Source organism: Ursus maritimus, unplaced genomic scaffold (genome assembly GCF_017311325.1).
Source record: "Ursus maritimus isolate PB19 unplaced genomic scaffold, ASM1731132v1 scaffold_4, whole genome shotgun sequence".
NCBI lineage: Eukaryota > Metazoa > Chordata > Mammalia > Carnivora > Ursidae > Ursus > Ursus maritimus.
In genome coordinates, this window is record NW_024426552.1 from 80,057,230 (window position 1) to 80,070,701 (window position 13,472).

The 13,472-nt window shown below is 43.4% G+C and overlaps 1 protein-coding gene across 1 annotated transcript in view; it reads left to right on the forward strand.

Moving 5' to 3' along the window:
* The window catches only part of MCF2L2 (MCF.2 cell line derived transforming sequence-like 2), a 253,980-nt gene that overhangs the window by 108,758 nt on the left and 131,750 nt on the right, over positions 1-13,472 (forward strand). The window contains exons 8-12 of the mRNA XM_040621737.1: positions 27-151; positions 726-840; positions 1,329-1,448; positions 10,329-10,520; positions 12,951-13,142. Coding sequence (XP_040477671.1) covers positions 27-151; positions 726-840; positions 1,329-1,448; positions 10,329-10,520; positions 12,951-13,142 — 744 coding nt within the window. The remainder of the gene's footprint in view (positions 1-26; positions 152-725; positions 841-1,328; positions 1,449-10,328; positions 10,521-12,950; positions 13,143-13,472) is intronic.

Below are 13,472 nucleotides of genomic sequence, written 5' to 3' on the forward strand. Positions count from 1 at the left end.
GACAAACTGTATTTTCCTTTCTCTAGGATGAGCTGAAATTACTTGGAAAGCAAGGGACCACATTACTGTCATGTATTCAAGAACCAGCAACCAAAAGCTCCACGAGCAAACTCAATCCCAATGAACTAGAGAATGTAGCTACCATGGAAAGGTGAGTGAGAAAGGAGGAAATATGTAGAACTCGATGATCTGAAACAACTGAGAACAGTTGGTACAGCTAGTACTAGGTCTTATTGGAGTCAAGAAAGAATAGTATTTGAGACAAAAAAGGTGCAAAGATGGTATCCTCCGACAGAGATGTTTTTATGAGAATGCTATTCCCTCCTTTTGTGCTATGTTCTCATCCCAGGATTTCAAGGGAGATGGGAGTATGTATTTATCTTTATTTCTAAATAACAGTTTGGGTGCTGTGCTTTACACACCTGTCATCTCAGGTAGAAAACAAAAGGCACAAGGGTAAGGTTACTGGAGGCACATTTCAAAGCTCAGCAGCTGCATCTGAAGTGAAGTTTCTGCCTAGTTCTGAGGGTGTCCTGATTGAAAAATGGAAAAATTTTCCATTTCTAGCTGAACTGTGAGAAAGTCAGAGGTGACAAACTAGCATAAAAAGGAGATTCCCACAGTTTGTAACACTGACGGGAAACATCGGGGTTACCTACATAAGCCTGCATGGACTCCTGTGGAAACGAATGCTAACCACAATGTCACTTTCTGCTTCTTGACAGGTTATTACTTCAGTTGGATGAGACAGGAAGAGCCTTTAATCAGTTTTGGTCTGAGCATCACCTGAAGCTTAACCAGTGCCTACAACTACAACACTTTGAGCACAATTTTTATGAGGTGTTACTTTCTTGTTGCATAAAGTTTCCTTTCATGGTTTGGTGACTTCTGGTTCTCTCTTCCCCCTTGGACTCCGGACACTGAGTGTCCCTCTTCTCCCTAATCCACCCCCCTTCTTACATTCTTGCTTCCTCATTGATCATCCTCTTCTCCCTTTTTCAGTGGGGCAGCAATGTTCTAGAATCCCATTTTCCTGTTGGCATACATGATATTTCATGTCTGGTTTATCTTCCTTTTTGATTGATAATCTGTGAATGTAGCTTTACTCTTTCATCTCTATGTGTTTCAGCACCATACTTCTCTCTCCACCCTTGCCCCAAGTTTAATCTAAAAGGTTATGAGCTGTAAAAAAAAAAAAAAAAGGTATATATAGATACACAAAAGTCCTGAATCCTTTTTGGATTTTCAAGTTTCCTTAGCATATACAAACCTATACCTCCAGAGGGGTGCTCAGGGCTAATTTCTGGATGTTCTAATGTGTCTTACAGGTTAAGCTTGCCCTGGACAATTTGTTGGCAGAGCAAGCAGACTTTACAGACATTGGAGACAGTGTGATACGCGTGGAGCAACTTCTTAAGGAACACAAAAATCTGGAAGGAAAAGGCCAGGTTTGGTTTTTTTTTTTTTTTGCTGTTTTTATGGACTGGGAAGGAAGTCACTGTGTACAATGACAGATCATGTCCACTCATTTTTGTTGGAAGGTTGCCGAAGGACACAGGAATGCCCAAATCCTGCCTTTTCAGTCCCCACTGCCACCCCAAGTGGACTGAAGGTTCCGGTTGACTTGCCTGCCCATACAAAAGCAGCAAGAGGAAAGGTCACAATGGGCACATTATTACTAGCAGGATGTGGGGGTGGGAGTTGGTGGTAAGGAGGGGAAACGTGAAAAGGGGAAACCAGAAAAAAATACCAGCTGGGTTTATAACAAGCAGAATGGTGCAGAGGGGGAAATGGGTCCACGTTAATTCTGTTGCTACACAGAGTTGGCAAAGCTTTCTCCTTTCTCATGCTCCAAGAGTGGTCAATATCAAACTTGTAAAAGACTACATGTTTCACAATTCTCATTGAGAATTAGTTTCCCAGATCTGCACGCAAGTCAGCAGGTAGTAGTGGTTCTATTTTAAGTCCTTATAAATTTGGGTTATTATGAATTAAGAAAGCCAAGTCCTCTCTTTTTAGAGAAGTTCCTTTTTGCTATTCTCAAATTAGATTCCTTATGTTTTGTCTTTTGGGCACTGAGTCCTTGAAGATTAGCACTTCCTCTCTGAGCTTATCTAAATGCATGTTTCCCACATGGTAATTTCATAGTAAGAGAGATTTGCTTCTCAAAGTGTGATCCTCTGACTGGTGCATAGATGTCACCTGAGTGAGAATTTGTTAGAAATGTGGAATCTCAGGCACCCCCCTCAGAATTAGAATCTGCATTTTAATAAGATCTCCAGGTGATTGACATGTACATTATAGTTAGAGACATACCTTCCTCTCCCCAAAGAACAAGGAACAAATGTAAACCAGGCTCACTCTGACCCTAAGAGGTATCAGTTGTAGATTCTGAACTGCAGGTGCTTCTACACGTGTGTGAACACACGAACCTATCTGTGCACCCAGACGCTCACTCAAGAATCCCATCCTTCCTCTGAGCACCCCTCTGTTCCAGTGATCACTTGACAACTAAACATTTTCGTACTGTAGCCATGAGTAATCAGAAACATTTATTAAACAATGAAAAAAAATCGAATTTCATGTATCTGATGACTGTGTCCCAGATTCTCTAAGATAGTCCCAATTTTACGTAATTTTAGTTTTTTTTTTTAAAAAAATACTACATATTTTCACTTGCATACATTCATATATTAGGAAAAAAAGCCTCATCAAGCCCATTCCTTATATTTTGGGTTTGACAAATATGGTCATGGCATATATATGAATGAAAGTAGCTACTCACCTGTAAGGAAGGCATTCATTCATCATCACGTATTCCTTGTCCTAGGTTCTGTGGATATGGTGGCAAACCAGACAGTCAAGACCCTGCTTTCATAGAGTTTACATTCTACTGGAGAAAGAGTGTTGAGTAAAAAGTAATCAAATAAGTGATAGTATCAGATAGTGACAAGTGTTATGAAAAAAATAACAGGATATGAGAGAGAGTGACTGGGGGTGCTGCTTCAGCTCAGGTAGTCAGGAGAGGTCTTTCTGAGAAGGTGCCCTTTGATCTGTGCTCTGGATAACCATGCAATGATTTGGGGAATAGCATACAGAGCAGAGAAGCCTCAAGTGCGAAACTCTTGAGGCAAGAATGAGGTTGGTGAGTTCAAGGAATGTGTCTGGAACATAGTGAGCCAGGAAGGAACAAGGTGGTGAAGACTGAATTTTATTTTCAGTGGAACCTATTGGAGGGTAGTCTGGGTTGGATTTTAAGTAGTGTGGCTGAGGGATACCTGGGTGACTCAGTCAGTTAAGCATCCACCTCTTGATTTCAGCTTGGGTCATGATCTCAAGGTCATGGGATCGAGCCCCGTATTGGGCTCCATACTCAGTGCAGAGTCTGCTTGAGATTCTCTCTCTTCCTCTCCCTCTGCCCCTCCCCCCTTTCATGTGTGCTATCTCTCTCAAATAAATGAATAAATCTTTAAAAAAATAATAAGTAGTGTGGCTGATCTACATCCATTTTCTCTTTTCTGACCCCCTTCTGGGACTTGAGATCTTTGCTACATACTTTAAAGATTGCTGACCAGAGCTAGGGGAGAAACCTATGGTCATGGAACATAAGATTGCTTTGTGAACCCATGATTGATCTTTCACAGGCAAAGTACCAGAACCAGGTAGACTGACTCACAGCAGATGACCTGCAGAGCCCAGGCATATTAGTTTTACCCGTTCTGTGCCTTACTTACCCTGTTTTTTTACTTATTTTCTAAAGGATGCAGTAGACCTATTTCTCTGCCTTTAGATGAACCAAACAAAACTATCCTATCATAACCAGGACCTTTTTAACATGTCTTCCCTCAGCTTTCTAAAAGGCAGTGTTTCTTCAGATGATTTTTAAGGCTTCGCTAATCTTTCCATTTGTCCCGTAAAGTGTTAAAGGAACAAGGCGATGTCTGTCTAGAGTCCACAAAAACCTGCTTGGGTTTGTCCTACACTCAGCATTCAGGGGTCAGCTTTCCTCCCGGCATAGCCACTCACTGATATCTGGGTTGTTGCCAACTTCCTTATTCTGTATGATGATATCATCCTCATGGGTAACCTCTGAACCAACTCACTAATCAGACTTCTACTGCATGCTAATTGAGCCTGTTCTTTTATCTTTTTCTGGTTTGATAGTTTAGCAATCTCTATTTTTTTAGAGAGGGAGAGAGTATCTCAAGCAGGCTCCACTCCCAGTGTGGAGCCCCACCCAGGGTTTGATCCCACAACCCCGAGATCATGACCTGAGCTGAAATCAAGAGTCAGACACTCAACCAACTGAGCACCCGGACACCCCTGGTTTAACAATCTTTTGAATGTTCATTTCTAATTCTGAGAAACAAGAGTGGTTTCAGCTCCCACTCTTACGTCTTTTAAGGCAGAAATTTCTTTTTCTTTTTTTAAAGATTTTTTTCATTTATTAGAGAGAGCAAGAGAGAGAGAGCACGAGTGGGGGTAGTGGCAGAGGGAGAGGGAGAGGGAGAAGCAGACTCCCTGCTGAGCAGGGACCCTGGGATCATGACCTGAGCCAAAGGCAGACATTTAACCAACTGAGCCACCCAGGCAACCCAGGGCAGAATTTTCTGTAGGGTTTTGGCTCTAAGGCATGCGGGGGCCCTTGGTGATGGGTCAGCAGAGAGCAGACATGGACCAGGCAGGGGAACCAACCTGATTTTAGTCTTGACCTCTCCCCACAAGGCCAGGGGCCAGCAGTTACAGTGCATGTCCAGGAAGTCTTGGAACCCAGATCATTAACCTCCTAGGGATGTAATCTAGCTGGAGGGGCATGACTTTTTTTTTTTTTTTAATGGAAATTTTCAGACACACGCAAAAGTAGATCAACTAGTACAATTAACTCCCATGTGTATGCTCAGTTTCCACAACCATTAACTTTCTGCCTTTCTTGTTTCATCTGGCCCCACGTCCCCACATGTATATTTCATTCCAGTGCCATTATCTGTGGGTTATTCTGGGTTCCTTGACATAGAGCATCACCCTTTCTCATCATTTTCTTTCACAGTAGACACTTTCATCTTTCATCTGTCATAGCAGTAGATTCTGGGGAAAAATAAGCTGTTATTACACTAAGGATTTCTGAATTACGTGTTGCAACTTGACTATCCAGCCTTCTAGAATTTTCAGCATCTGAAAGATGCCAGGCCAGCTTGTGATCAGAGCAACAGATTTCAGCCATTTCTTTCTCATTATTTCTCTTTGACTTTGGTGGTTTTGTCACTTGATTTTCTTCCACAGATGCTATATAGACTAAGAAATAAGCTGATATTTGGAGGTTTTACAGTCAAGTTCTTTGTAGGCGCCTGAAGGATTTGATAGTCATGGCTGTGCAGCCATCATTTATAGCACATGTGAAGAGGCCAAGAGGGCTGGAAGGTGACAAAACACTGGCTTTGCAGCCAGACAGAACTGGATTCAAATTTCTGCTCTAACAACTGCCAGCCGTGTGCCCTTAGTCAAGTCTCTTAGCCTTTCTGAACACATCTCCCCAGCCATAAAATTGATAGTAATCATTCCCTATTCCCTGTGAAGATGAAATGAGGTAAAGGCTTCATAAGGACTGGAGCATAGTAGGTGGTCAGAATCTGGAAGCTATTTTAGTACCCAGTCATTTCATTTGAGTGATCTTCCAGCCATCCAGTGTGGCTCCTAAGTTATTGCTCCTCTCTCCTCCAACATCTCAGTGTTTTAAGAAGTTCTGAAGGGGGAGATACTGCATGACAAGCAAAGGGCAGGCTGTCATCGCCAGAAAGCACTTGGAAAATATTCTGTGGTGAAGTTCCCTGGGCCCAGAAAACTTGTGCTGTTCTTAGTAAATTCGCAGCTGGACTTAAAAAAAAAAAAAAAAAGTCAACAGACTTCCTTGCCAAGTTTTCATGCTTCTATATTTGACTAGAATCAGACAGGTTTGATCCAACCAAATGAGGTCTCTAAGCTTAGGCAGAGCAAATGCAGCCATTTTTCTCTGTGTGTGTTGGTCAGAACCAGATTCTGGAGCCAGACTGCCTGACTTTGAAGCCTGGCTCTTCTCTTTCCTACCTGGGTCACTTTGGGCCATTTTTGCCTCTACTTCTCATTTGTTAAACGGGGCCTATGTCAGAGGGTTTGTTGCAGGGAGTAAAACAGTCAGTTTAAGCATTCAGAGCAGTGCCTGGCATGGAGAAAGCTCTCAGTGAATATTAGCTGTTGTCATTAACATCACAGAGGTAGTGGGGGTGAATTCTGTGCTATGGAATGTTTCTTAGGTTCAACCTCTAGTGGCCGAGCAGTTCTAGTAAGAGCGTCTCATCCATTCTTCATTCACTTTGCAAATATTTGTTGATCTCCTACTATGCCAAGTCCTGTTCTAAGTTGTGAGGACACAGCAGTGAGGAAAACAGTTAAATATCACTGCCTGAGGAATTAGCATTCTAGCCTTTTCTCGGGGATGGCAACCGGTGCATTGCTGAGCAGTCCGAATGCACTGGGTGTTTATCCTTGAGTCCTTTTAAAATAGCCACTGCTTAATTTGTGTCACTTTATTCCTATATTATTACTCAGTTTTGTTTTACACAACAATCATTTATTCTTAAGTACCTAATTTGTACCATAGGCGTCTTAAGTTGAATAAGAGCTGGTGCATGCTCACAAGGGTCCGAAGCATAGTGTGGGCAATAGATCAGTGATCACAATACAGCGAAGTACTTGCTCTGATCCAGAAAGGGCACAGAGTGTTATGGGAGCAGAGGAGGGGCATCAAAATAAAATGGTGGAGTTAGAGAAAGCTTCCTGGAGAGGATGCACTCTGGAAGGTGATGTTAGAGTTGGCTCCAGAGGAGTGTAGGTGCATCAGGAGGTGGGGCTGGAGATGTGGGAGTGGGGGTGGTGAGGGGAAGGATGGGGGTTTCTAGGCAGAGGGAGCAAGTAGAGAAGCCATGGAGGCCTCAAGCTGCCTGAATATTTGGAGAGCTATGAGCAGGTCATTAGTTGGGTTATAGCAGAGGATGGGGGCGAGGAAAGGGGAGGAGGGAGAGGCACAGGTATGAGCCAGTAATGAAAGGCCCTCTGTGCATTGCTCAGGAGTTTGAACTTCTCTCCTGAAGACTATGGGGAGCTGGGGAAGGGTTTGAGGCTGGGGAGTGCTGTAGACACGGTGGGACACTGCAATGGAGGTGCTGCTTCATCAGCAGTATGGAGCATGATTTGAAGGAGACCCTGAAGGAAAGCGAAGAGACCAGCTGTCCTGGTCAGAAAACATGAAAGCCGGAACAGACAATCTCAGGAGTTGGTGGAGGAGGGTTCAGAATTTGAAAGTTGTTAAGAAGGATGTGGGCTCTGCAGGGCTTGGTGAATGACTGGCCCAGTAGGGGGGCAGCATCTTAGAGTTTGTTGAAACCATAAACCCCTGCAAATCAAGAGAGGGGCAGGATGTTATCACCTGGAATCATCATTACTCCTTGTGTTACTGTAAGAAGTTAAACTAGGGCAAATGTGTCTCACTGGGATGCTCAACATGGTCATTAAGGGTGCACGTGGCCTCTCAGCGCCTGGAGACCTTTGGAAACATGGAAGTCATCTGTGCTCACTCACTGGTCAATGTTGTTTCACACAATTCCAGCCAGGTATATCACGGCATCTTCTAGTTCCCTGGTTAATTCATTTGATTGATCAAATATTTATGAGATATTTCTAAGTGATTTCATGGAGCTTGTGTGTTGGTAGGGGTGGGTGGAGGAGGAAAGAATCATAAGTGAAAGTAAACAAAGAAGATAAGTTCAGGTAGAGGTTAAGTGCTGTTAAAAAAAAAAAAAAAGAAGAAGAAGAAACTGAAGGGAAAGGGAGGGCCTGGGTGGGTGGGTTGCGAGGAGTGACTTAGATATAGTAGTCAGGGAAGGCCCTGTGAAGAGGTGAGCCAAGAATTTACCTCAGTGACCTTAGGTGAAGCATCCCAGGGAAGGGCCCTGAGGCAGGAGCTAGTTTGGTTGCTATCTTTGTTTAAACCATACCTCCTACCTGGATTACTGTGGTAGCCACCAGCTGGTCTCCCTGATTTGCTTCTTCTCTGTTATTCTCAACAGTATAGAAAGAGCAATTCTTTTAAAAATATGAATGAGACCCCCTTCTCAGAGCCCTCTAGGGCTTCCTACAGCACACTGTGCAAAAGCTGAAGTGCTCAGAACAGCATCGGGGCCCTCCCCAACCCAGTCCCCCTTGCTCCTGATTACTTCTCCTCTTTTCCTGCTTGCATCCTCTGTTCCATCCACAGTGGTCTCCCCCTGCTACCTGAACATGGCAAACATGCTGCCACCTCTCAGTCAAGTACTGCACAGTTTGTCCTTCACTTTAGGCCTTGCCTTCTGTGTCAAGGGTTTCCAGGCCCACACTCAGATTTGAAGATTTGCTAGGGGGACTTATAGGACTCAGCATGTAATTAGACTCACATGGTTATGATTTATTACAGTGAAAAGATACCAAGCAAAATCAGCACGGGAAAGTGCATAGGGCAAAGTCTGTTGGGAACCAGATACAAGATTCTAAGATTCCTCTCCCAGTGGAGTCCCATGGGATCCTGATCCCTGCCCCGGATTCTGCCCTCCCACCCCACAAACAGTTGTGACACCATTGTGAAATATCTATCAGGGAAGTTCATTAGGGGCTCAATGCCCAGTTTTTATTGGGGACCGGTCATGTGGGTAGCCTCTGCCTGCCATATACCAGAATTTCATACTCCCAGAAAGAAAGTAGGGATTTAATATAAAGCATATTGTTTGCACAAGAGTTAAGGTATGGTGAACCATTCTTATCAGGGGATGATAGGTACCCTTCTGACATTCCTAGATGGCACCCAAGGGCTAACCTTGCAAGCAGAGCTTGCAAGGACAGCAGTCTCAGCCTGTTATGTTAACATTTCTGCACTGCTTGGCACTTTCTTTCTTTCTTAATTTTTAAATAAATATTCAATTTGTTGAAGTAACTGTAAAGTCTAGTTTTTCCTTAAGCTTTCAAGTTCAACTACAAATCTTTTTTTTTCCCTTAAATTTAAATTCAGTTAATTAACATATAATGTATTATTTGTTTCAGGGGTACAGGACTGTGAATCATCAGTCTTATACCCAGGACTCATTACAACACATACCCTCCCCAATGGACATTGTAGATGGCACCTTCGCAGTGAGCCCTTCTTACACCCATCCTACTTAAAATAGCAACTCCTCCACCAGCACTCCCTACCCTCCTTTCCCTGTTTGACCTTTCTCCATAGCACGCATCCATCACTAAGATATTATATAATCTACACATCTAATTGTTTATTGCCTGTGTCTCCTATTAACATGTAAGCTTCCTGAGGGCAGGAATTTTTGCTTCCTTGATTACCACCAAACCCCTAGCGTCTAGGGCAGTGTTTGGCACATAGCAGCTCCTCAGTAGTATGTGATGAATGAATTAAAAACAGATAAACATGGGAGCACCTGGGTGGCTCTGTTGGTTAAGTGTCCAACTCTTGATTTTGGCTCAGGTCATGATCTCAGGTTCGTGTGATTGAGCCCCACCTCAGGCTCTGCACTGGGCATGGAACCTGCTTAGGATTCTCTCTCCCTCTCTTAAAAAGAAAACAAAACAAAACAAATAAACATGGCACATGGGGTTAGAACAAAGCAAGCCATGCAGAGAGAGGTAGGAGGTGTGGTTGCTGGATCCTGGAGTCAGAGCAGACTGAAATCCTGGAGCCTGTAAGTTGCAAGAAGGGGTTAGGTAAACATATTTCTTAAGTCTCATCATGCTCCCACAGAGTTGTCCAAACCAGATCTTTACTAGTTGCCCAAATTCAGCCGATTCCTCTCTCCCCTCAGGGCCCCATGTCTGATCCTTTTACTTTCCCATTTAGTTGGCAGGGGAATTCAGAGTCTCCAGTTCTGGTCAGTATAACACTTAATGCTCTTTTGCCAAAAACTTATCACACTTGTAATAGTTGAATTACTGGTATTATTTATTTAGTAATCTGAGTTCTCCATTAGATTGAAAATCATAGCTTGTTAACCCTATATCCTCAGTGCCTAGCCCAAAACTGAACAGACATTTGAATGAGTGGCTTGCTCTTCTTCAGAGTGCAGGTGACCTTGGACTAGGCTAGACTTCCTGGAGAACTTGAACTGCCACAGAGCTTTCCCAGGTTCTGTAGCCACAACTCTCAGCCTAAGAGCTGACATCTCCCTAGGCAGCCTCCAGGTTTGGAGCACACGGTAGGCAAATACCAGCCTCACCATGACCTGGCTTCTGATGCTTGGCTGCGGATGTTCCCTTCACAGGAGCCCTTGGAAAAGGCCCGGCTGCTTGCAATAATTGGGGACCAGCTCATCCAAAGCCACCACTACGCAGTGGATTCCATCAGACCCAGATGTGTAGAGCTCAGGCACCTCTGTGATGACTTCATCAATGAAAACAAGAAAAAATATGACATTTTAGGAAAGTCCTTGGAGTTGCATAGACAGCTGGACAAGGTGAGCACAACAAAGCCAGGACCATGATGTCTGCTAAATTTTCTGTAAAACAGTCTTAATCATACTCATCCTCCCTGCCCCACAAAATTGCTGAGAGGATAACATACTTCATGTGAAACAGTGCTTGAGAGGCATTAAAAACGGTGCCGATACTAGGTCATAGAAGTACTGGAAGTCAAAAATGACCCCACCATCCCACCATATCCCATTAGAATGAACAAATGTTCATTTTCCTCTATGTGGACGTAGACTTAGAGAGTGTTTTGGCCTGGCCCCATGATTCCCCTTCAGGCAGAGAACCAAACACTATATTTGCAAAGTGCTTCTCCTTATATATATATGCATCAATCCTTTTGAAGAAGCTTAAGTAATAATGACCATTACACACTCCTGCCATTTATTGAGCACCTACTGTGTTCCTGTCAGAAACATAATTATGTCATCTGTTCAATCCTCAAGACAACCTATGAGGAAGGTATTAATGACATTATTTTATAGAGGCAGAAACTGATACTCAGCGTGGTTAGATCAGTGGTTCACAATATTTAATACGTGAGAACCAGTTTGCTAGAATTGCAGATTCTATAATGTGCCATTCCAGAGACTCAGATTCAGTAAAGTCTAGGATGATGCCCAGGAATCAGTATTTTCACCAAGTTTCCAGGTGATTCTGGTGTAGGTGGTACAGGGATGACACTGAGAAACTGCCGGATAAGTGATTGCTCACAACCACACCTGAAGTTAAAATAGGGGATTGCAGATTTGAAGTCAGGACTGCCATATTCCAAACCCCAGGCTCCTTAGACTAGACAGCAACACTGTGTGCAGAGGGCTCACAGGGAAGGGGCACAGCCCCTGGCGTCCTTCAGTAGTGATCCCTGGGACAGGTGCCTGGTCAGCAGGGGCAGTGACTTCTGGAGCCTTCCCTGTCAGCTGTTTGCAGGCAGCATGTGACTCATGGCCATGAGTCAGCATGCTCCGTTCCCATAGCTGTTTCTCTCTGATGGCTGGGGGCACACACCCAGGCTGTTTACGCCATCCCAATGCCAAAGGGATTGTAATGTTAATGAAATACAACTGTTACAGAAGCAAGTGGCTCAGAAGGGCCTGGTCCACAGCCTGATCTGTGTGCTGAACTCTGCAGGATCAGCTGCTGTTTTCCTCACTCCATTTCTGCTCCAGAGATAATAGCCTAATGCTGATGTGTGGAGTGTGTGTGTGTGTGTGTGTGTGTGTCTGGGAGAGTTAGTATCTGCTATGACTCTGTGGAAGAACCCAACTTACTGTTTTCTACACATCTGGGCATGATGTTCAAGAGAAATAGATCAAAGCATGTATGTATCATGCATATAGAGTATATATGTAAAATTATAGAGTATGTGTCAAAGCATGATTTACGTTATTTTGAAAATCCAAAAATGTAGGAAGGAGGAGGAAAAAAGTTACTCTGGACATCTACACATCCCATTCACTTCCTCATCACTACATGATGGTAATCATTAATTTTTAAATATCTTTATTATGTTTTGTTATTCTATAAGTAGTACACATTCAGTGTAAGTAATTTAAGGAAAAAAATAAAGACAAATGTAAGTTGCCTGTAATTTTTCCAGTTAGAGCTAACTACTTTGGAGTGCTCTCTTTTGCTCTTTTTCCCCCTGTATAGTTATTTTATGTAGGTCTTCAGGTCACACGGTAAATGGAAATGCAGACATACTTGCACTGGCAGCTTTTTTCCACATAAATATTCAGGCAGCACAAGGGCCCCTGTCTTTCTGTTTAAGTCTTTTAAAAATTGAATTGTTAGAGTTCATCACCTATCTGATTTCATCCCAGCATTCTGGAAAGTTTGAGTTTTGCTGTCCTGAGTTACAAAGCTTTGCATTCTTGGATGCTTCCCTAGGACCAACAAATGCCAGTAAAAGCAAATGTGGACAGAGGAAAGGAGTGTTTTTGTTAGGAGGGATGTTCCCTTGCCTAGGAAGACATGTAGGGGCCAGGTCTAATGCCTCATTTGTCACCCTATGCGCTTATAACCAATTTGGATGCAAGATGAATGGCCTAGAAAGCAAACCCGAAAAGTCATTGGTTACATTCCTCAATGGTTAGACCAAACTTAGGAATACCTAACTCTTTTCTTTTGGAGATGTAGCAATTATTGTCAGTGGAAAAGAGAAGAATGTTTATGCAAGTCTTTTTACTGACTGGATGACTTCCCTGAGAAGTGGACAGATGTAAAATTAGTTTGGGTTTGTCCATCTTAGAGTTGTGTTAACAGTGGTTAGACCTATGAACTTTATGCTGTCCCACAACAATTTTCCATTGTCTCAGAATTCTTCTAGACTACAGGTAAGCTCAGGCCTTCTGAGGGTTGTGGTGGCTGAGTTGTGGTCAGGTTAATGGCATAGAGCACTGTGTTTCTTTTGAAAGGTCAGCCAGTGGTGTGAAGCAGGAATCTACCTTTTGGCTTCCCAAGCTGTAGACAAGTGCCAGTCACGAGAGGGGGTTGACGTTGCCTTGAACGACATTGAGGCATTCCTGAGTACAGCAAAGGAGTACCAGTTGCCCAGCCACATGGAGTTTTACAGCCAGTTCGAGTTGATACTCACCATTGACGTCAAGGTAATGTTTCTGGGTTATTTTAATCTTGTGGTTGGAAAGGAAGCACCAAAGGGCCTTTCACCTGTTGCTTAAGAAAGTCGAGGTACAATGTACTGAGCAGGCTCAAGAGTTCCTGAGTTCTCAGGTGGTATCTTAGACTCTGTGCTTCCTGGGAATGTGATCCTTCATGGTCTGACCCAAATATCACCTTTAGTCATTTGTTTCTCTCCAGCTACTCATGAGCGTCCTGATGTATCATGCACTGTGCTGACGATACAGCAATGAGAAGAAATAGACATGGTTCCATTCCTAATGGAGCTTAGTGGGAGAGGCTGACATTAATAAATGTCA